The 24,755-nt window shown below is 41.6% G+C and overlaps 1 protein-coding gene across 1 annotated transcript; it reads left to right on the top strand.

Annotated features, from left to right (window-relative positions):
- Positions 1-14,808: 14,808 nt before the first annotated feature.
- Positions 14,809-23,301, top strand: FGG (fibrinogen gamma chain). Its single transcript, XM_040966973.1, has 10 exons — positions 14,809-14,931; positions 15,037-15,081; positions 15,689-15,872; positions 15,968-16,061; positions 17,536-17,666; positions 18,256-18,389; positions 19,238-19,422; positions 20,824-21,101; positions 22,395-22,564; positions 23,088-23,301. The coding sequence occupies exons 1-10, from the start codon at positions 14,854-14,856 to the stop codon at positions 23,100-23,102; spliced, it is 1,314 nt and encodes a 437-aa protein (XP_040822907.1). The 5' UTR covers positions 14,809-14,853; the 3' UTR covers positions 23,103-23,301.
- Positions 23,302-24,755: the final 1,454 nt, after the last annotated feature.

Genomic DNA, 24,755 nt, shown 5'->3' with positions numbered 1-24,755 from the left:
TAACTCTTACAAATAAATAAATAAATATGTGTGTAAAGATTAAATACCTAACTTATTATAAGACCATTTATCATTCAAGAATTTCTCTTCTCTTGAATGGTTTTCCCCATATCTATCACATCATGGCTGAATTTGCTCCTGTGTGATTGTAAAAGCTGCCCCCTTTGATCTTCTAGGATGTCCTGGTTGCGTTCTACAGAGATGTGTCCCTCAGTAATTCACACTACATCTAATGTTGCATTTATTTCCTCTCTTTATGTCAGATTGCTATGTTAAGGTCAGTGATCCAATGGAAAAACACAGTATCACATGACAGAGACATTGTGTCAGGCAAGAACAGAAAAGGAAAATTTCATGGGAATTTGAGAAGAAAGCACTCCAAAAAGACAATGATCAGCCATGTTAAATACCACTCTAAGTCTACCAAAACAAGGGCCAAGAAGCAACTACTGGGCTTAGAAGTTATTGGCCAATAGACGGAAATAATTAGTCCCAAATTTCCTGGAAAGAGAAAACTGTGACTCCTGTGAGTTAAATATATTGAACAATCACAGCTGTACTGACGATTAGATGTAGAACTGGATCTAGAACCAAGCACTAAGCACAGGCCTTCTGAAGTAAGTTCCACATCATGGTAACTGCAATCCGGTAAGGGGATTCCCAAAGACTAGCAAGGCTTTAAATAAAAAGGAATAAACTTCAACAAAATTATAGGTCACAAGATCTTCCATTTCATAGCAGAGTCAGAGCAAGCAACAAAAATGGACCAACCATTACAAACTAGGATTGCTTGGGTCAAAACACATGAAGAAATCAAAGGAATGCTTTGCTGATTCTGTTGTGCTAGATGATTCCCATAAAAGGAAGGAAAGAAGGCAGATTGGGTGGGAGGGAAGGAAGAAGTAAGGGAGAGAGGGAGGGAGGGAGGGAAGAAGACAGATAGGTTGGAAGGAAGGAAGAGAGGGAGGAAGGGAGAGAGGTTGGGAGGGAAAGAGGGAAGTGGAGTGGGTGGGTGGGTTAGGCTTAACCCACTCAACCTATGTTACTAGTAATACTCAGGGCTTAGATACTAGAAATCTGACTCCCCAATTCCCTTTTTTCACATGTTCTCTTCACCAAGTTTTCAACAGAGAGAAATGGGGCCAATATTCTAATAAACAAATATTTAGGAAGCCAGAAGAAAACACACATATCCCCAAATCATTCAGATAAAAGTGGGGGGGGGGCACTTAGTTTCTTCACTTTTTAGTTGGACACCTATCCTTTGACTGGTTCACTCCCCAAGTGCCTTCAAGGACACCCAAGGAAGGCCAGAGCTGGAAACTCAATCCAGGTCCCCCATGAGTTGCAGGGATCCAAGCACCAGAGCCATCGCCTGCTGCTGCCAGGGGTCTCAATCAGGAAACTGGAATCAGAACCTGAGGATGTTTCATGTCCAGGCACCCCGCGATGGAGTCATCCTAAAGAGAAAACCCTGCTAGGCTAAGCCTGCCCTAGCCAAGGTTGGAATAGTCCCTGCCTCTCCCTAAAAAACCACAACTACCACCACCACCCAGAGAATCTCGTTGGTTGACAAAGGCCAGCTGCTATTTGCAGCTCAGGAATCGGAGGTTTCGAGACCAAGAAGGGAAAACAGTATGGGCCTGCTCGGTGAGAGTCAAGCGGAGAACCCACCAGCTAGCCGAACGAGAGGAAGGCGGACCCCTCTCCAGGAGCAGGCGCCCAATCACCTCCACTTGGGGGCAGAAGAGGAGAGGTGGTGCCAAGCCGAGACTGGCACGGGGCCTGAACAGCCGCCCTTCCTAACACCTACCCCTAATAATACCATCCCTCTGGAGGTTGAACCGTAACTAGGCTGTGATGGGATACCTCTGTGTTCATGCAGAGTCATGGGGTACCAAGGGTCACTTCCATGGGTGCAGTCTCACTTGAGGGAAGGCATACAAACCGTGTGCAGGCCTCTCTCAGTTGAGTTGAGCCACGTGGCTCCCATCTAAGACACTTTTTTTACACCCTACATTGGGCGCCGGGGAAAATATGTTACCAGAAATGCCCGGTGGGTTCTTTCCTCAGCTAAGTATAGAAATAAAAAGCTGGGAATCTGTTGCATACAGAAAAGTTTATTTGCGAAGGGACCAGATGAGCAGAGAGGGGGAAAGCACCTCCCTAGAGAAAACTGGGAGGTGGGGTGCATCTCGAAAGTGGAAGGAGAGAGACATCAAAGGTTTGAGGAAGGGTCTTGGGATTTTAAGTGTTCCCTGACTCCACCTTCTTGGGAGGGGAACCTACAGGTAAGATGTTTCCCATTGGTGGTCTCTTAATCAGGTAATGGGTGGGCAATGCTGGTGCCGCCCACCCGAAGGTGTGGCCAAGACTTCAGCAGGCCTGAATGGTCTCACCTCAGCACCCTAGATCCCAAAGCTCCAAAGGCTAGCAGGGTCGTTTAGCAAGAGTCCCTCTGATCCACCGCTATCAGTTCTCAGGGAATGCAAAATGCACAGGTTCTCAATGGCTGAAAGCACTTTGGGCTGTGTTGAATGTGACAGCCCAGAGAATACCACAAAGGCAGATTTCCTGATATGATTCTGGGATGTGTCCATAACCCCGGTTCTCAGAAAGTCCTGAAAGTGGAGACTACTTATCACAAGATACTATCAGGCAGTAAGCTGATTAGCCCAAGTTGGAATCTGTACCTGGTCCTGGAAAGACCTCTTTGCCTGATTCAGTTGCTGGCTATTAGATGGGATGCAGATCCTATTGATTGGATATAGTGCATGATGCTTAACTGGGTGTCTGGTTTTCTTGCCCCTATAGTTGATTGGATAATTTGCATTGTGATTGAATGATTTGTATCACATGCCAGTGCTCTCTCAGCTGATTGGATGATCCGTTGCTTAAAAATTCCTGAACACAAGGCCTGGCGTGATAACATAGTGGTTAAAGCCCTTGCCTTGAACATGCCAGGATACCATATGGGCGCCTGTTTTAATCTTGGCGGCCCTGCTTCCCATCCAGCTCCCTGCTTGCAGCCTGGGAAAGCAGTGGAGGACTGCCCAAAGTCTTGGGACCCTGCACCTGTGTGGGAGACCCAGAAGAAGCTCCTTGTTCCTGGCTTCAGATTGGATCAGCTCGAGCCATTGAGGCCGCTTAGGGAGTAAAATATCAGATGGAAGATCTTCCTCTCTCCTCCTCCTCTCTGCATATCTGACTTTCCAATAAATAAATCAATCTAAAAAAAAAAATTCTCGAACACAGCTGGTCAGGGATGCTCCCCTCTTGCATTTACAGTAGCATGGGACAATCCACCAGATGGCAACAGCCAATGAATAGACTACCGAGCTTCCAAGAGTCTACCTCTGACTAATTTGGGAGATAGATCTGTCAGCTCACAACATGAACACAGTGGGAGGTGTGCAGTTTTGACTTTGGTGTTGGCAGGCTTTTGAGCTACTCGGTCCCTGCCACCTGTGAAGCATTACAGACTTACAGATCCTCACACAGGGATCATTTGGAGATCGCTGACACAGTTCCCTTGCCAAATAGAAAGTATCTCCAACCTTTCAGAGCATCTGCACCCCATGAGGCCCAGACAGGACCTTATGTCCCAGGCCTATACACATCTGCATTCTGTGATAGGGGTTTTGATCTGAGGCTACACTTGCATGTGGAAGGTGGACATTGGGCATAATGTATACCTCACCATCCCTGAATCAGTCAAAAGAAGAGAAACCTAACCTTCAGACAAGAATTTATACACAAAGGAATAGATGGGAGGATGTTTCAAAGACAAAAAACCATATGGGGTGTGTGTCCTTCCTGTCTCGGAGTAAAATTGCTTTGTCACCAGCAGGTGGCACTATTACATTAACTATTAAAGAGAATGCATCTGCCAACAGAGGACATTCAAATAATGTCTAAGTGCTTTGAGTCCTGAGCACGTTATAGTCTATGTAATCATAGATATCTCTAAGGAGATAAGCTATGTAAAACCATCCACACAATAGATATCTCCAAGCATCTCAGGAAGTGCTGCGCAACTAGATTAATTTTACAGAATCTGTTCATTAACGTTTAGTTGCTAGACAACTACCCACATCCAGCTCCCTCTGACCTGAAGCAAGTAAAAGAACCATCACATGTACAGTTTGATGTATCATCCAACAGCAAAGGGTTGTGCACATACATGAGAGTGCTTTAAATGTTCTAGGAAATGGAATCAAAGAGTAGGTGAATAGTTGGTGACCTTTGAAGAGACAGTTTCTTCATTTGAGAGAGCAAGGAACAAACACAGAAAGTTTGTACCCACTGCATTTGGGTTCATTCCCCAAATGCTTACGATAGCCAGGGCCATGCTAGGCACTCAGTCTGAGTCTCCACTTGAGTGACAGGGACCTAGTTATTTGAGTCATCATCATTTCTGTCTACCAGGATTTGCCTTAGTAAAGAGCTTGAATCAGGAGCAGAGCCCAGAGTTCAACATAGGTACTCCAGAGTGGGATGGGGTGTGGCAGTTGCTACATCCAATGCAAGCCCCTGTAAACTTCTGAAGGCCCTTCATGTGTATATTTAGGAGATATTTATTTTCCTATTTTTTTTTTTTTAAAAAAAGCATACTGAGATACAAATCATATCCAAGGTATTTCATTTTGAAAATCTGGAAGTCTTGGGCCCCACACAATAGTCTAGCAACTAAAGTCCTCACCTTGCATGCACTGGAACCCCATATAGGCATCAGTTCTAATCCTGGGAGCCCCACTTCCCATCCAGCTCCCTGCTTGTGGCCTGGGAAAGCAGTCGAGGAGGCCCAGAGCCTTGGGACCCTGCACTTGTGTGGGAGACCCAGAAGAGGCTCCTGGCTCCTGGGTTCAGTTCGGCACAGTTCCGACCTGTACGGGCGCTTGGGAAGTCAAGCAGCAGATGGAAGATCTTCCTGTCTCTTCTCTCCGTATAGCTGATTGTCCAATAAAAAAAATAAAACAAATCTTGTGTTACCAAAAAACATCTGGAAGTCTTTTCTGTGTCTATAAAATTTAAGGAAAATGGAATAAAACATAATGTGCATTTTCTATGAGTTAGAAAAACACATATTTATTCATCTATTTGAGAAGCAGAGAGGGGCAGGAGGTGAAGAGGGAGAGTTTGAAGCTGAAGTTGGAAGCCAAAAACTCAATCTAGATCACCCACAATAGTGTTGAGAACCCAGCCCCTGCAGTTGTCACTGCCCAGGTCTGCAGCAACAGGAGACTGCAGGACCTGCAGCTGCGTGTCTTACCCAAGTGTTTACTGTGGGATGAGGCAGGGGAATCCCTACCCCACACAACTACTCTGATGGGTATTTCTTGAGTGGACTCAGTGCTGCAAATAACAGCAGAAGAAAAGCCTTGCTTTTGTGGAGCTTATATGAAACGTACTTTGGCTAATATAAGATTGTATTTTTATAATAATGTTCTGATATACCTCACTCCGATTAAGAATACAGCTCACAAATTGTGTTGGGCACATTTTTTCTTTGCAGAAACTCAAATGCAAACCAGGGGAGTTTGCATTTGTTGTAATTTCCTTGACATTCCAAGACCCTCCACGGTAGCCTGCAGCCTCAGAGAGTACTATGTAATACTGCTTTTCTTATATATGAATCTTTATGACAAGTTTAATTCATGAATTAAGCATGGTAACAAATGATAAGACATAACTTTAATATACTTCAATAAAGGTTTTAACACTTCCAGGGTATTTAATTCAGGAATTTCCCATTTAATATTTTCAGACTGCATTTGACTACTGGTAACTGAAACCAAAGGATACAAAATCACAAATGGGAGAAGACTCTTATAATTGGATATAAAATAGGGAGACCTTGGTTGAGGAGAATAACATCATCACTCTATAGCATTAACACATAGATGGCTTTCTTGTGTTGTCTGGTTAAATTTCATCAGGTTCCTCTCAAATTATACTTCCCACTGTGCCTCTTTCCTAGGCTTGCCACATTTCTGAAATGCCAAAGATATATGGGAAGAGATATAATGCCACAGCTCTGAAATACCAAATATATATATATGGGAGACAAAGGCCCTCCACACAGGGACCTGAGGGTGACAATGCTGAGCTGACCATGAGCTTTCTAACGAGCCCCACTATAAACTCAGCAGATGCCGCTCCATCTAAAATAGCACTCACTGCAGTCTCTCACTCCCTTTGTCCTTCTTGTTCATGACTCTAGTGACCAACTGACACCAAACATAATTTTGTTTAACTTCTCGTTCTCTCCGCTAGATTATAAACTTGAAAACAGGGGCTTGTTTTAGTCATTGAAATAAACAGGGCCTGGCAAACAGCAGGTGCTGGTCTGGCATGTGGCAGAAGAACACCAAGGAGTGGAGTCTGTTAACCTGGCAACCAAATTTTTGGGTGCAATTTGATTAAGCATTATTTTTTAAGTGTTTTCCTAGAATAATGCCATATGATTTCTGGAGTCAGAGGCTTGTCCCAATCAGGAAGGTGTAAGGAAGTGATGAAGGGGACTTCCAGCTCCATAATGAGATTACATGGTATTAAACATTAGTGAAATTCCAATGGGAAAACTAACCCGAAGCATCAGCTCATTAAGGCAGAGTGGGCCAAGAGCCCCGGAAGTGCTGATCTCTATGGGGCCGCTTTCTGACCTAGGCAGGATGCAATTTTGAGCAGTTGGTTTCCTGGATCTTTTGTAACAGACTGTCCTCTGTGCTGTTCACGGAAGATGACCCATAGTCCTCTAAATGTTGGCTGTTTCTCAGCGGAAGAGCTTATCCCAGTTAGTTCTGCATGTAGGCTGTTCCGTGAACCCCAGCCACAGCTGTTATCAATCAAGACAGTGATTTACATTCTAAACTTTCTTGCAAAACATTCAACAAATATTTGGGTTTCTGACTTACCTCGTTTTGCAAATTGTCTCTGTGTTCCCCAAGCGGAGGTTAGAGGTTAACCAGTCAAGGTAAAACATACACGGCAATCTGCTCCTGCAGTCAGAAATGTGTCTGCTTCCCCAGAAGAGGCAAGGTCCTCCGAAATGTCAATAAAAAGCCAGTTTTTGTACGCAGAGCATTCCATGGATTGAAAACCTTGCAGGCAATCACATTACCGTAATTAGTGAACTGAGGTCATTAGAATTTAAAACAAAGACCCAAATCTTCTGTTTTGTTTGTCCTCACTCAACATTGTCCGTGAAAGTAAACGTGAACAGAAAGCAAGAAAAGACAAACGGCATTGTTTTGTTGATATGACAACATCAGCTATGCTCCTAATTTGTTCCTTTTTTGGGGCTATATAATGCTTTTTCCTCTTATGATAATTTATATAATTAAATGAAGAGAGTTTTTGCCAGACAAAGGGATGTCCACAGGCTTTATTTAGAGTCACACCAATGCAGTTCATTATAAAGCACATTCTTATGCAGCAACATGGACACTTTGCATTCATGATCTAACCCAAGAATGCCTCAGTGAGGCAGTCAGTTTCGCATGTACCTAGCAATATTTCTCTGTTTCTGGTTTATGTACTGAAACTAAAATCCTACTCTTTCTAGACTACCAAGAAGGTATTTTCATTTTCGCTTTCTCTGAGCTACCTTTATGCACAGAGCAAACATTCCAACAGACAATTGTCGTCTTACAACTATTACGTCGAACTGGTTGTTGGCTCTGCCCACAGGTCATCTTCATTCTGGCTACTTTGAGAAAATACAATTTTGAGGAGCTTCCCTATAAATTTAGTGTAGGTCTGTAAATGATTTGCATATCAGAAAAATAGATATATCATGCCAGAATTGATTCAGGCTTTCTTGGCCTACTCAGTGAATGAAGGAACTCCTATTGCACTTGAACCATGTAGTCAGCACCGAAAAATTGCTTCTATAGAAACATGACAAGAAATGCAAGCTAATTACAAAGCAGTTAAAATTTAGGCTTAAGAAAGACTGTAAACAACTTGTCTAGCCATCCCTACCTTTAACCCCAAGAGGAGATATAGAGGCAGTTAGATGGGTAGACAGCATTCACTCTCCCATACACATTTGTACACATACACATTATTATTTTTTAATCCATGGGCTGTGATAGGAGCTAAAATAAACAGTAAATAACTCCTAACTCGCTGGTCTGAATGCCTGCCTGTTCTTGCACAGTAGCATTACAGAGATCACATAACTTCTCTATATCATGCAGATAATCATGCTAGCTTCCCAATCTTATCATAAAGATAAAATGAGAACATCCAAAGCAATAACAACCCCCCCCACAAGAAAAACCAGGAAAACTGGGCTACAGTGTAATGTCAGAGAATAATGTTTCCATTAGGACATCAAGCCTCTTTCATTTGTTACCAGGTCAGAAGATCATTGTTGACAAATAAATACAACATAATAATCAAAATAAAAACTTGACCAATAATTTAGGAGCAAGATGAACAAAGAGATAAAGAGTCACAAAATGAATTATTAGCGTACTGGGAGACTTTAAAAAGTTTCTGATAAAAAGCGTGTTATGAAAAAACTATGCATGGATTTCAAAACTATATTTGTTTTCATTACATTACCCACAAACTTTAAAAAATATCCTTGTGTAAGAAGGATATTTCCCAATCATAAAATAACCATTTAGATCGGATTGGGGAGGAGGCGAACATGGGGTCTTGGATTAAAACTTTCCAGCAGCCTCTTGGTTGCTGGTGGGTGTCAGGCCAGGATCATCTCAATGCTCAGAGCCCCGATTCCAGCCATTGTGTCCACATGGTGACCTGTCCTTGGGTGGCCAGTGTGCCATTCAGCGCCAAGATCAGCCTGCTGGCTTCCCGGCAGCCAGCTCTGGGGTTTGGTTCTTTGAATTGCTGCTTATGTAGCTCCACGTTTTAAGCCCATTGTGCTTCTGGGATGTCAATCAATCCTAAAGATTCCCAATGACAGAGTAACTTTTCCTTCGAAGGTAAGTGAGGGTAATGAAACCTGGTAGGTTGGAGGAGAGGGACAAGATGATCTTTATGGATAAGACTGATACACCAAACTCCTATGAATCCTGTGTAGAACTTGTAATCACTGAACAAAGCTGAGCACCAAACACCAGTCCAGGCAAAAGCTACGGCTTGGGGCTTGTCTAGCGGGATCATGTACTATTACCTGACATGATGATGGATCAGGACATGGGTCACATTAGGCAGGGCAATGACATTAACTAGTACACGAAAGAATCATATCCAGGGGTAGAGTCTGTGGGGGATGTATGGGTCAAACCCTGTGGAAATTCTAGCCCCACTGGTGAGCTCAAGAGTTGGGGTGGTGATGGACTCAGTTAGGTGTGACCAAGGAGCCTGCCATCACTCACCGGTAAAGGAACCAACAACAGTCTGGACTGGTCAAGGCAGCAACACCCAAATGTGCATTCTAAACAGGGTGTGGGGTGGGCCAGGCTGCAACGTTCACCAGCTCATACAAGGCCAAATGGAAAGCCGGACTATGCCTGACACGGGCCTAAAACCCATTGGCATGTATGATAATTGGGTCAGTGAATGGGTCAAGTGGAGGAACGTGGGAAACTTCCCTGGCGAGTCATAGCTTCTGCTGGTGAACAAATGGTCCAGACCTGGGGGTCGGACAAGCTGGGCAAAGTAGCTCCAATGGCTGGCTAATGTAGGGGTTGATAATGGAAAGGAGTGGACTAGCAGGACTAGCAAACCTTAGCCCACAAGCAAAATTAGAAATCAGGATGGAGTACAGGTCATGTCGAGCTAGGCTCTTGCACCTACTGGTCTGCGTGAGATAGGGACACTAAGCCACAGCATCTAGGACAGGGGCTGGGACGAGTGAGGGGCTGTGCCAAGCTGAATCAGAGCAACCACTGGCATGCACATGATCTATGGCTGGGAACAGGCCCAGTTGGGGAGCTAAAGGGACACCCTAGCTGGGTAGAGGTTACCACCAAGCAGCATGTGGCCTGAAATGGGGGCTGCATTCTGATCTGGATATGGCTGTAGTCTCCCTTGGCACAGTGGATTCTTCAATGACCTCATCGTGCTTGGAATGGCTAGACTGGCAGCAATTCATTACTGTGGAACTATCAAAACCACTTGAACAAGACCCTTGGAGTATGCCCCACATCAGGGACCTGGGATGGATGGGAGACTGAGTGGGGCTTCTCCCTTTATCTCCCATTTTAGCCCAGATACATGGAAAAAACAATGTGGACATAATAGTCTCACCCACTTTCCCTTAGCTCTTGAACCTTTTTGTCCTAATTAACTATGTAAAGATTGTCAAAAATAAAGAAAAAAATAAACATTTAGATCATAGGTAATGTGAGAGATTATTATTCTAAAAAATAATTCCATTGACCTCTCAATGAAATTATAATCATTTTGACCCAAACACTTCAACGCTGTTCAAAAAAAGCTTGCAAGTTGAAGAAAGCTGATTTAAGAAATATTCTTCTTTCCTGGAATTCATTAATCATTTACCAGATAAAAATTTGGCCCAAACATAGAAGAGAACAACTGGTAAAAATGTGATAAGCGAAGTGATACTAGACAGAATGCAGAGCTAATGTGGCCACTAAATCACTGTGGTCCATTGCATCTTGTCCAACATACTTGAGATTGTGGTTCAAAAACTAAGTCTTATTTCTAAAATTGTGATGAGACATCTTATACACAAGTCAGTAAAAGTGCAGAAAGGAAAGTATAATACATGTGAAATAGAAGAAGGTAACTTGTACATATGCCTCTGTATATAGCTAATGGAGTCCAACCTCCACCTGCAAGAATTACTACCTTAAATTCAGCAAGTACATACATTCTTCAGAAAGATGGCCACAGCGACAGCACACTTTGAGCATACATTGCATCAAAACTCTTATTAACAGAAGACGCACCCTCTTACAAGGCATATGGTCTGGTTCTACTACCGCTAGATTTTTGTAGAACTAATGTAGGTGGCATCCCTGCCTAAATTGGATAATCAAGTGTTTTCTTCTTTAGATAGCACAGTAGAATTTACAGTGGGTAATTACAACAAATCATTTGCTTTCTTACTATTAAAGATTTATTTGCTAATTTATTTAAACCTTACAAGACAGTGAGAGGGGGAGCAAAGAGATAGAGAAACAGAGATCTTCACTCCAGTAGTTAGTGCTGTAACACCTACAATAGCCAGAGCTAGGCCAGGCTGAAGTCAGGGCCCAGGAACTCTGACCAAGTTTCCCACACATGTAAGCCAGAAACCCAAACACTAGGTCCTTATCCACTGCTTCCCAGGAACATTAGAAGGAAGCTAAAGAGGAAGCATGGGATTTAAACAAGATACTCCGACATAGGACATGGTACTATAACACTTGGCACGTTGAATCGTCTATTAATGTGCACATTCTAGAGCTGGAACAACAAAACTCATCCCCTATAAACCAAATCCACTGATGGTGGTACCTCTTACAATTCTATCAAATAAAATCCCCATTTATACTAATTTTATAATCAAAACATGTAGTAGCTCATAAACTACATAATCATTCACTTAACCCATTTCTTTTCATCAAAATGCCCAGCACATTATGTTACTAATTTTGACAACCATCCTGTGATGTAGATACTACATTGAAAATACTATATGATTTGAATTTTTCCAATACAATAAAGAATACCAGGGACTTAAGCCACGTGTGCCCAAGAGACACAGCTGGTAAGTTGTAAAGATAGGATGCAAATTCAGGCCAATGGATTCAAGAGCTCTTAGTCTACGCATATGCTGTGTGACTGGGCTATCCTCTCCTAACAGACAGGGCAACGCCATACCCAACCGACATTTCCCACTACAAATCAAGGCATAAATACTAGCCCCAGTAAATCATTGGGATAATTACTATTTTCAAGCAGAGAGTATTCATGTATATCCCAAACCCTAAAGATACAAAGAAAATGATGCCTTTTGCCCCATGCCGTCCTTTATCTTCCCCCTCTATTCCTACTCCAGCAGCAAACGCGGATGAACTCTAAAGTATACCTTTGGAAATACCCAATGTACACACTAGCATGCCTCCATATATATTCTATTGTCTCTTTCAAAAAGATACACAAATAGTAGAGCACTTCTTTTTTTTCAATTTAACATATTTTGGAAATTGTTTCATATAAGTAGATAATCTGCTTCATTCTTTAAGAAAGCAGTTTCACATCCTAGTACATAGTCATTTCACCATTAATTTAACCATCAGCCTTGCCAAAGTCACTTACTTTCGCAAGTTTTTTAAAGGTTTATTTTTATTATTTTTTTATTGGAAAGGCGGATATACAGAGAGGAGAGACAGAGAAGAAGATCTTCCGTCCGATGATTCATTCCCCAAGTGAGCACAACGGCCGATGCTATGCCGATCCGAAGCCAGGAGCCTCTTCCAGGTCTCGCACGTGGGTGCAGGGTCCCAAAGCCTTGGGCCATCCTTGACTGCTTTCCCAGGCCACAGGCAGGGAGCTGGAAGGGAAGCAGGGCTGCCGGGATAGAACTGGCGCCCATATGGGATCCCAGGCAAGGGATCCCAGTGCAAGAGGACCTTAACCACTTGCGCCACTGCGCCGGGCCCACTTTTGCAATTTTGAATTTTTGAGAGGTATCGGAAATATAAACTTTCAAGGGTAACTTCAGTCAAATTCAATTTAAAGCATCAGGTAATTCTTGAGTGTTAAATATTTCTACATTGGGTACTGTGGCCATGAGAACGCCTAATGAGTCTGTAGTGGCATGTGTGTGTAACATAAAGTTGCTATAAGTGCTATTAAAAAGGTTCCCTGCCCTGCAGGATTTTGGGGTTTTGTCTTGGAGGGAAGAGAAATCATGAGATATGCCCTTATGGTTTTGCAGGATTTGACAGCCCTAGATTCAAATGTGCAGATGAAGGCCAATCAGGCTGAGGGAGCTATAAAAGGAAGAAAAGGGAAGAAAGAAAGAGAGAAAGAGAGAAGGGGAGAAAGAGAGAGGAAGGAAGGAAGGAAGGAAGGAAGGAAGGAAGGAAGGAAGGAAGGAAGGAAGGGAAGAAAGAAGGAAGGAAGAAAGAAAAAGGAAGAAAGAAAGAAAGAAAGAAAGAAAGAAAGAAAGAAAGAAAGAAAGAAAGAAAGAAAGAAAGAAAGAAAAAAAGAAAGAAAGAAAGAAAGAGAGAAAAAGAAAGAAAGAAAGAACAGAATGTGCAAGCAAAGATAATGTGGGTGTGCAATGAAGGGCTGACATGCAGCCCCATCTGTTTAGCTGTTGTAGGAATTAACAGACTGGGTGAGAGAACAAGTAAAGGCAGTAGAGACACTGATTATGTTTCCATTCATCGTGATGGGAGATGGGGAGACACTGAAGGATCTTGAACAGGTGATTGTCCCAGTCAAAGCCACATCATGGAAAGATCAGACTGTCAGCAGTGTCACAGCTGCACATTGTTGGTGTCGAGGAAGGGGAGAAGGTATTCCCATGCAGAAGGAGAGAGGCCCTCCTCTAGGAAGCCAACAATGTGAATGGAAAGGAGGGAAATAAAGATGACATTATGAAAACTCCTTTAGCAGCAAGCTTGCTGTCTCTTCCACCAGCTAAGAAGAGGAGGTGCATGAGGAGAACCTGGTTGGTGCAGGGCAATGCCATTGGTAGAGACTGAGAGGTCAGAGGAGAGCTATTTGAAAGAGGCAAGACCTTGGCTTAGCAATGACTGATCATCATGAAACAGGAGCATTTGTATTTGTTTTCAAGTTGAAATGTAATTATTCAAATGTGAAGACTCGGAAATATTGAAGTGTTGTTGCTTCCCTCAAACGAGATATCTTTCTCCCACTAATCTGTTTTCATTCTTGGAAGTAAGCTTGGTTTGTAGTAAAAATTGATTTCAGAGGAAGCAATGAAGAATAGGGACAATAATAGCTGTAATACACATTTTAAGTCATCAGCAGGGGGTGATAACTCCTGTTTTCTCAATACACAGGGGAGCTTTCCAGGATGAAACAGAGACAATGGCGCAGTCCTGACTCCTTTTGTCCCTCTTCCTTCAGCTGCGCCTCTGAGAGTCAGTAGAAGGGAGGCGAATGGCCCTCCCCCCTGCCTCTCTATTTCATCTCCCCTTAGACAAAACCCATCAGACACTTAGGGAATGCAAGAGGACTTCTGGTTTGCTTCCCGTGTGCGACAGGTGCAAACTCACAGTTATCCCAGACAAAGAAAGGCAGAGGGCTCAGAAGCCCCTGGAAACTGAGGCTCTCTGAAGAAGGCCAACACAGAGGCACAGCAGTGTCATTAATTCCCGGCATAGTGCATTACGGGCTAGGAGGAAGCAAAGACTCCAGGTGCCAAAGCTGTGGGTTAAAAATAGTTGTTGCCTCAGCCCTGAGCTAGGAAAGGTCTTGGGTAATTGAGTTTAGGTGGCAGGCCCCTCACAAGGATGGGATGGGCCCGCCCTGTGGGAGGTGGGATCTCTGTGTTTGCTATCAGCTCCTGCGGGAAGAGGTTGCATCATCATGCAGTCCCTGGCTCTTCTCCCTCCCTATGGCAAAGTGAATGCTTCACCAACATTGGAGAAGCTTTTGGATCACAGGGAGGGGCATGAGCTAGCCCTAGAGAGGAGGAGCTTAAACCTGCGTGCAAAATCTCTCTCTCGGAAACCAACAGGGCACAGGTGGCAGCCTGGAGAAGAAAAAGGGGGAAATAGGGGAAAGGTGTCCCCACCCTTCCCGGAAAGAGACCCCGTGATCAGCTCTGGCCACTGGCAGTCCTGCCGGCCACAGGCTGAAGACACATAAAGGGACAGTGGAAGCCCCAAAGGCCACAGTGCTGACACTGCAGGGTTCGGAGCATCGGGCACCCAAGACATCATGAGTTGGTCCCTGCACCCGTGGAGTTCCATTCTCTTCTTCTGCACTGTTTCATTGCTGTCTTCAAAATGCCAGGCAGTAAGTGTGCTGTTCTTCAAACAGATTGTTGGTAGTGAAAAGCTGAGAAAATAAGACCATGTGTGATAAACCAGTGAAATTTATGTACTTTTTCTTTCCCTTTAGTATGTGGCTACCAAAGACAACTGCTGCATCTTAGATCAAAGATTTGTAAGTACTTTTTAAGGTTTCTCACTTGGAATTTGAACTGCAAAGGGGTGGAGAAATAGAATTCTCTCACTCAGGCCATTCGGAAGCTTGAACATTTTAGAAATGGGGGGACTTCACAAAACTCACGGGAAATAAAATGGAAAGATGAGAAGCATTTTTCCACTAACTCTTCTGAAAGGAGGAAGAGGAGGAAGAAGCTCCTCGTTGTCTAGGTTAACCTATTTTTATTTATATCGCTTAAAGTTTTGAATTATTATTTTACTTGCAAAGGAAAAGGGAGAAAGATAAGAACAGCTCTGGCATCCGCTGGATCACTTTGCAAGGCCTACAATTATTAGATCCCCCAGGAATCCAGGAGCAGGAAAGCCAATCTGGATCTCCCATGGAGGTAGCAGGGACTCAGCTGCTTGGTTATCACAGCTTTTTTCCTGGGCAGGAAGCTGCACTCAAAAGCAGAGCTTGATCTCAACCTTGCATAGTCTGATACGGAATGAAGGTAAACTTCCCAAATAGCATTTCATTCGTAGGCTAAATGTCCACACTGTATTAATATCTGAAGTCCAGATCTTGTCAAGATTTTTAACCAATTTCATTGTTATATTTGCAGGGTAGTTTTTGCCCAACCACCTGTGGCATTGCAGATTTCATGTCTAATTACCAATCATCTGTACACCGGGATCTCGAGACGGTGGAACGCCTGTTAGATCAAGTGGAAAACAGATCATCCGAAGCCAAAGAACTGATCAGAGAGATTAAAAGCAGCTATAATCCAAATGAACCCTCAGCACCAAGTGAGCACCAAGTCACCTCCGAATGAGCTAATCTGCTAAGTTTCTGTTGTCCTATCTGCGCATGTGTTTTTTACCTTACTGATCTCATATTACAGATAAGATAGAGAGTGCTACTCAGCAATCCAAGAAAATGGTGGAAGAAATAATGAGATATGAAGCAATGATTTTATCACATGAATCCAATATTCAGTAAGTATGCTTATTTAAATTACCTTCCAAGACTTGGTTTTTATTCAGCATTCCATGCTCTAGCGAGAATATTCATAGCTGCTTTTATTTTCATTTATAATATTCAGGTGACAGTATCCTGGTTATCTTGTAGCCTTCTTTAGTGCAGTATTGTACTGGGCATAATGGTTTTCAATAATTACACAGGAGAAAGATGTTCTAGATGTCTTCAAATTTGTTACTCTGGCTATGTTTATCTAAATGCATCCTCATATGTCTTGCAATATAAAATAAAACTCATATAAACATGTACATTGAAAATAAGATTCCCTTCATGACAATGTCATGAAAATGGTGAGAAATTGGCAAGTAGAAGTGTAAGAAGGATCTTGCCTACTAAAGCAAATAATACTGTAGCAGGAATGAGTTTAGTATTGTAAAGCCATGTGTCAATTGTGACACAGCTAACACACAACTCTGTATTCTGCCCTTTCATCTGGAAGTAAAACACCTTTACTCCTAGCTTCCAAGAAATTCACAAGCTTTTTGAACATGAGACCTGGTAAAATTTTATTTTCTATTCTACTTTTATTTTTCCAAATTGTTCTCAAAGCAGCCTGAGAAGTTGAGGTCAAACGTGGCTGTGGCTGCAGGGATATAGCCTGACAATTTCCCCTTTGTCTGGTGTTAGAAAGCCATTATTATTATTTTTACTGGGATTATCATCTTTATTGTAATTTGCACTTTTGTTGCCCATGGCTAAAACTGAAGGAGAGTGTCATACTCTAAGACAGAGGAAAGAAAAAACAGCTGAAGAAGGTGAAGAATTAGTTTGCTTTCCTCTATATTCAAGAAAGACAACGATCATTTATACACTGTAGCATTTTATGCTTTCTGCATATTTACAAGCACCACAAAAGAAACCACAAAATCAGGCGTTTTACTTCCTCCAGCTCTTTTCCCCAAGTTATGAAAGCAGAAACCCTGGAGGCAGGCAAGGGCCTGCTGTTTTAGGTGGGATAATGGGTTGAAGTCAGTAACCAGTGCCTTCGAGTCATAGGGAGAAAGCATGTGCTTACTACTGAACAGAGCCTTTCCTTCTTAATCATCCAGGGGTTTGCATTAGCTGGGCCCCCCACCTGTGGAGGTGGTTATCTGTTTGCCCTTTGTGCACCTGGAAAAACTCAGCAGGATCACTCACAGTGACCTCTGTCTGTTGACAAGGACTTTGTGTTCAGAGAGTTTAGGTAGAAGATGCCCTTCAATTGTTATTAATCTCTCAATCTCTTTCTCTCTCTCTCTCTCTGTATGTATACTTTTCAAAGCATGGAATTTTAATTCACCCCAATTTAGTAATAGACTTTTATAACTGTCCTAAGAGTAGAGTAAAAATTTATCAGGCAGTAGTGCCTGCAAAAATAAAAGGATTTTGAAAACTATGCAAAATTACTCTTTAGAAAGAGTTTCTCCTGTCATCTTATTGTTCTGTTTGCAGATTTTTACAAGACATATATGACTCAAACCATCAAAAAATCAATAATCTGAAACAGAAGGTAACCCAGCTGGAAGCCACGTGCCAAGAACCTTGCAGGGACACAGTACAGATACATGATATAACAGGGAAAGGTAAGTGAGATGTTTACAATGTAATTATTTCCATCAGTGCAAATTTGCAAAGGAAAGGAAACAGTACAAAGGGACCTACCAAAAAACTGTGAGGAATGGGACTAAAAATATAAGTTGATTTTGCAGCCCCCACAAAAAGAAAAAACTGTTAGAATCCATGCATATGAAGGATCTTCAATAAGTTCATAGGAAATGTATACATGAAAAAAATGCATGGATTTGAGGTCTGTCTCATGTCCAGGACCCAAAGACTGGGGAACCAAGCACTGACTCAGGGTATAACTAACAGATGAAACAGAAGCAGAGCAGCCAGGGCCCAAACCAGGCACTCCAATATGGGGCGTGGGTATTCAGAGTGGCCACTTTACTCCTGTACCAAACAGCTATACCTAACATATTTTAAATTCCACTACATCTAAGAACTCTAATTTCTCATATTTTTCCTGAACAGTTCAGTATAGTTTATGCGAATGATGTTGTGAGAGCTAAGGATATTTTGAGAAATGACTAGTTCGCATTGTAAAAGCTTAGATTCAAAGCAGGCACCACCTTCCTGGATTTAGTAAAAAAAAAAAAAAATCTCCTTCAGATTGTCAGGAAATAGCCAACAAAGGAGCAAAACAGAGCGGACTTTACTTCCTCAAACCTATGAAAGCAAAGCAGCAGTTCTTAGTCTACTGCGAAATCGATGCATCTGGAAATGGATGGACTGTGCTGCAGAAGGTAACTTTGGCTTCACCCTAGGTTTTACTGAACACCTACAGTGTTTCAGCTGTCAGCCAGATGCTTTCCCAAGCCCCTGCTCCAGCATTCACTCCAGGAATTGGGTTGCCTCTGCCTTCAGAGCAGGAGACCAAGATGCAAGAAGTATCTTGCCCCAGATCACACAAGTGATAACAGAGTCCAGATTTGAACCCAGGTGGTCTGGACCCAAACTTGTATGGGATGTTCTGCCTTTCTAAATCTGCCATTACAAGTTCCTAAAGATGCATACTAACAATTCTATGGTCATAAAGAACTGGAAGGGACTTCTCTTTCCTTGTGTGTGGAAGCATTTGTCTCTCTGGAAGGTAAAGCACCCCCAGAGGACACAGCCAGGCCACTCCAAGACAGTGGCCCCTTGTTAGTTCTGCCACTTTTAACTCCTGCTGTAGGAGGTGCCCACCAGAGTGAAGGACAGATTCCATGGGTTGGTAAATACAAGATGGACACTGGGTGGACTTGCTCATCAGTCTAAGAATCTGTCATAGCAAGCTTGAGTTCTGATGTCCTATAAGTGTCTTTTAATACTGTCATGAATTTAGAATCAATCATGTGCCAAGCACCATTTCAAGTATTTCTTGTATTCTCCTGCTTAATCCTAATCCTATCAGCAAAATAAGAACAAGCCTTCATAGAACTCTATTTGATAGATGAGGAATCAAGGCGACTTCCTCAAGACCACTTAATTGATAATGGCATTAATAATGGCAAAAACATCTCTTTCATATTTTCACTAAAACATTGAAAACCTGTTGTTTGTGTGCGCCAGTAATGCATTTCTCTTCTCTCCCATGCATTTGTGTAAATAGAGACTTGATGGAAGTGTGGATTTCAAGAGAAACTGGATTCAGTATAAAGAAGGATTTGGGCATCTTTCTCCTACTGGTACCACAGAATTCTGGCTGGGAAATGAAAAGATTCATTTGATAACGACACAGTCTAACATCCCATATGTACTAAGAATAGAGCTGGAAGACTGGGATGGCAAAACCAGGTACTAATTAAAATGTTCTGATCATTGTAGAGATTGTCTGGAAAATGTATTTTCCACCTATCAATAGAACAATGGCAAAGACAGTGTAAAAAAATGCAAGAACATCCAGTCGTGTTCCTCAGATTCTGTTTGGTTCTTAAGAAATCTAAAGCAGATTCTTTCCAAGATAGATCTGAGTGATTGGGAGGTAAACAGACTTACTCCAGCACCGTGCATAACTATGGTTGATAACTGAGATCTTACTGTGGATCAGAAATTGAGCATGGTGAATGCAGCTCAAAATAGCTATTAAGAGAGATAACAACTGTTCTTAATTCCCTTTGACCAATTGACTTGTCCATGGTCATATTGCTGGTAAATTGCACAGGTGGGACTGTTATTCAGAGTTTGACTCTGGAAACTACTAGTTATTAACTATGTTATTAACTCCTGGTTTAGAAGTAAATTTAGCTTTTTCATGACTTTTCAGTGAGTTACTGGCCCTTATTTCTCTCATATAATGTCCCAACTAAAATTTAATTGGCTAGCTCCTTTGATAATCTAGAGTCTGATATCTGGAGAAAGAGGTGGAATGAGGGACTCATTACTGTGTATCTAATTAAGTTGCAGAAATGTATACCATCCTTTTGTTGTGATTATACAATGGTGATAAATGTTCTGTCTCCAAGCATGAGGATTTTTGTTTCATTTTTAACCCAGGAAGTATTATAGGCAGTAAATCTGTGAGATTACCTTTCATTTCCAAAGTACTGGAGATTGGGGAAGAAGTTAATACTTCCTGGAAATCTCTGCTCACCAAGGTCCATTCTTCATTCTAATGTATCGGACTGCAGCCCTTTTTCATGACTTGCTCTTTTGTTGGATCTCACTGGCATTCCTGTGGCTCATGTTGGCCACATGCACATCATTCTATTTTTATGATGCTCTAGGGAGACCCCACTTTTTGTCACCACCACTTGCGCAAGGAAAGAAATATTGTGACCTTCAAGGGATTGAGTGCCAATTGCAGCTGTAAGCATTCAAGTTTAGATTATTAATTTATATCACTCATTGTCAGGCACTTTATGGTTACATTTGGAAAACAAAACATTTACATGAAAGAGGAATTGTAAAATTAGATCCATCTGGAATCTTAGTTTGACATTAGAATTCAATGAGCCAAAAAGCATCTACAATAGGTAAAGATTTTGTTCTCACTGGGATGCCTTGCAGGCTTCTAGATCCATCCAAGGAAGTGCTGAGATCTGAACAGGTTTACACATTCACAACCTCTTGCAAGAATTGCAGAAAGCTTTGTTCAGGAAGCACATTTCAGCCTTAAGAATCAAAGAAAAATTCCAAGCCACTGTCCTAGGAAGAGGTAATTCCAGAGAATTACCTCTGTCTCTGTTCTCTTCACAGCACTGCAGACTATGGCTCGTTCAACGTAGCACCAGAGAGTGACAAATACCGTCTGAGATATTCCTACTTCCTTAAAGGAGAAGCTGGAGATGCCTTTGATGGCTTTGATTTTGGTGACGATCCTAGTGACAAGTTCTTTACCTCCCATAATGGCATGCAGTTCAGCACCTGGGACAATGACAATGATAGGTTTGAAGGCAACTGTGCTGAACAGGATGGATCTGGTTGGTGGATGAACAAGTGCCACGCTGGCCACCTCAATGGAATGTATTACCAAGGTATCATTTTATTTCTTGGTTTCAAAATTAAAATGTAATAAAGACTTTCATAGAATATGGGAGATAGGTATAAAGAAATGAAGTATACTAATAACGAGAGTGTATTTTGGCATACAAATAGACAGGAACAAGCTTATGCCTAAAACTGACCCTTCTGTAAGAAATAGACCTGCCCCCCCCCAAAAAAAAATCCAGGAGTTTGTCACTGTGCCTGAAACTTCCACCACCAGCACTGATACTTTGACTTACCTTTAGACATTACCTTAGACATTATTATTATTTCCTTTAGACATTCCACACCCATGATTTGGAGGCACTAACATGACTCATTTTCCTTGAATTTGTTGAATACCACTTATGTGTGTCAGATACAGCCAGTGAGCAGTGAATCAGGGCTTGGAGGAATGGAGTAAGCAGCAAGGAAGAGCTGACATGAACAAGGACTCGTGAAAGCATGGAGAAGAGTTGAGCCTATGGCATGTACATTTATGTTAGAATGGGGTTTGGAATATCATTTGTCGGAATGCTGGAGTGGCTTAGAAAAATAATCTAACTTTCTTGAGAGAGCTGACCTGGCCAGTAGACCTGCTAGAGTCCTCTCAAATATTAGAGCAAACTTTTATCTTTTAGTTGCAGAAATCTAACTTCTCTGTGTTCCAACAAACCACATGTTTAGAGGTCTTGCTCAAGGAAGGCACTTGATTTGGATGATCCAGTGTAGCCAAGTTGTTACCCAACGCTGTGCATTTGCATTAGCTACACAACCAATCCCTTTAGAAAATCCCATGATAGCTGGTGTCCAGGAACAAGGAGAAAACAAATCTGTCTTTGCTTTACTTCATAAGGAAGGTGTAAAATAATATTCCAGAACTGTTTTACAATGCCCTCACTCTGTCTTCAGTTAACCAGTGGTAGTCATGCTTTCAGGTAACCTGAGACCATCTAGTCAGGGAATTTTGGGCTCTTACCCTCCATACTGCTTGAGGAAAAGATGCTGAGATAAGATGGTTAAACAGGGAGAGGGTATAACATGGAAACTTGGGATCCAGTATTGTTGGTACATTTGTGGGATCGCTGGAACTGTAAAGCACCTGACAGATGTAAGGAGTTATTGAATAACAAATATATTTTAATTACTAATCAAAATTTTCAGATCTTATAGATATTGTCAGTTAGTGGATAATAGTGCAAGAAATGATATGTGGAGCCATGTACTTTGTCATAGTTCTTTATAAATGTTCTGAGCTACAGAAATGCAAGAGCAGTGATCAACACATCTCCACCTTATTTCAGGCGGCACTTACTCAAAAGCATCTACTCCTAATGGCTATGATAATGGTATCATTTGGGCTACATGGAGATCCCGCTGGTATTCCATGAAGAAGACTACAATGAAAATAATCCCATTCAACAGAATTGACATTGGAGAAGGACAGCAGTACCAACTGGGAGGTGCCAAACAGGTCAGGCTAGACCATCATGTTGAAATAGAATACCCTTAATAAACACTCAGGAATGTTTTGTAAAGAATTGACTATTAATTTCTATTGATCTATAAAATTCAAAACCTTCCAGAAAATATCTTTCTCTTTTCTCTTGTCATATTTATTAATTTTATATCTTCTTAAAACAATATTTATCCTTAGGAGAACATTAAAACTTTCTGCAGATTATATTCCAGAATTACTAAAATTAGAGTATTAAAAGAAATGTTTATGTGAGGAAAAAGCATTTTTACTTATTTTCTAAGCTATGAGTTATTTACATTTTTATAATTATTTGTCATTTTGTAAGGCAATATTTTGTTGTTTTTATTATTTCTTAGGTATTTTAGTATACAGTAATGGGAGAAAATTTCAGAGTTTTCAGATGCATAAGTATTTTGCAATGGTTTTTATCCCTGAATAATTTATGCTTATTTCTTCATTTTAGATGTAGAGAAGTATATCTTTTAACATATTTTTTATTTCTGTTATATATTCATAGGCTGGAGACATTTAAGAGACCATTTCAAAAGTGATTTGCTTCTTAAAGGACTTTATACGAACAGAAATATAATATTTTTCCTATGGGACAATGGACTTTTCAAAGCATCATTTCACTTTGAGTGCAAAGAATATATGTTGAAGACTCCGCTAACCATTTTATGCTGGTGATAATTTATCTACATGCATTTGAATAAATACTTTGTTTCCTAAGACTAGCTACATGATATCTTTTACTGATTATTAAAACCATCACTTATCATCCCTTTAGTTAAAGTCATTGGACAACCATTAGTAATTGCTGAGCCTTCATTGTATGGTAAATATTATACTTGAATCTCAGGCAGTTACAAAGCTATTAGAAATCATGGCAGAGTACATGTAACAAACAGGAAATGAAACAATCTCAAAGGTGGTATAAGAACACAGGGACAAATGACAACAACACACCCAAGGTCCACAGGGCCCTGAGTGCAGCTGGAGACAGAGAGGGCTTGGAGATTCTCCCAGTACTCCTTTAGAACCAAGCATAGAAAGCTCAGAGAACTGGAGATACTCTGCAAGGCCAGCATCTCACAGCAGGGTGCTTTAGTAGATTCAGTATTACCTACTGGTGACGCAGAAGGTGAGTAGAATGAAGTGATTCCTTCCTCCTAGACTAGAGATGTTGGGTGTCAAACAAGCTGGGTTCAGGAATCAGCTAGATGTGTAGATGTTACTGCAGGTTGATTGTGGCGTCATGGCCTAATTTGTAAGGGAAGTAACTGATTGTACTGAAATTCACATCTTTGTCTTTAGATTTCCTTTCTGTAGTAACTTCCCTGATTCTCTCACTTCCTCATTGTCATGAGTCTCAATTTTAAAATACTCTGTAGATGAGGTAAAAATTTTTAAGTGAGTGTCTAGGTATACAACCAAATACTGATGAATCTTACTGATGAAACATGAATGTTGATTCACTGTTTGAAGCACTCATTTGTTGGTATGTGCATAAGGCATTCGTTCCAGTGCCTTGCCTGTAAGAAACACTGTGCTATGTGTTAGAATGTTCTCTCTGCAAACCTGTTCTCTTCTATTCAGTTCTCTAATTTTCAGATTCCAAAACAAAAGTGGCGCATCCCTTTAGCTCCCCATTATTTCTCAGGCCTTTCAACTTGATTTCCTTAATATTTACTTTTCCTTTTTTAAGATTTAGTTCTTTTTTTCTTGGAAAGGCATATTTAGAGAGAGGGGGGAGACAAAAAGGTCTTCCATCTGCTAGTTCACCCCCCAAGTGGCCACAATGGCCGGAGCTGAACAAATCTGAAGCCAGGAGCCAGGAGCTTCCTCTGAGTCTCACACCTAGGCACAGGGTTCCAAGGCCTTTGGCCATTCCCTACTGCTCTCCCAGGTCACAAGCAAAGAACTGGATGGAAAGTGGAGCAGCCGGGACACAAACAAATACATATATAAGATTCCAATTTATGCAAGACAAGGATATAGCCACTGGGCCATTACTATGGTCCCCCTCCTTAGTGTTTATTACCTTAATCTACTTTTCCATGTCTACAGTTACTATTATAATTGAGATACATATTTTGCCAGGCTAATGGTGATCATAACATCTGGTTGGTTGGTTGGCTGGTTGGCATATTGGTTGGTTGGTTGGTTGGTTGGTTGGTTGGTTGAT

This window comes from Ochotona curzoniae, unplaced genomic scaffold (assembly GCF_017591425.1).
Source record: "Ochotona curzoniae isolate NIBS_2020 unplaced genomic scaffold, NIBS_Ocur_1.0 scaffold_4506, whole genome shotgun sequence".
NCBI classification, from domain to species: domain Eukaryota; kingdom Metazoa; phylum Chordata; class Mammalia; order Lagomorpha; family Ochotonidae; genus Ochotona; species Ochotona curzoniae.
Note: the sequence above shows the minus strand (reverse complement) of the source record. Positions and strands in the feature narration are given on the sequence as shown.

Excerpts from the sequence above, each read along its gene's own strand:
- FGG (XM_040966973.1), top strand. The coding sequence starts at position 14,854 with ATGAGTTGGTCCCTGCACCCGTGGAGTTCCATTCTCTTCTTCTGCACT. Across the intron at positions 19,423-20,823 it reads GACTGGGATGGCAAAACCAG|CACTGCAGACTATGGCTCGT; the intron begins GTACTAATTAAA and ends TTCTCTTCACAG. Across the intron at positions 21,102-22,394 it reads CAATGGAATGTATTACCAAG|GCGGCACTTACTCAAAAGCA; the intron begins GTATCATTTTAT and ends ACCTTATTTCAG.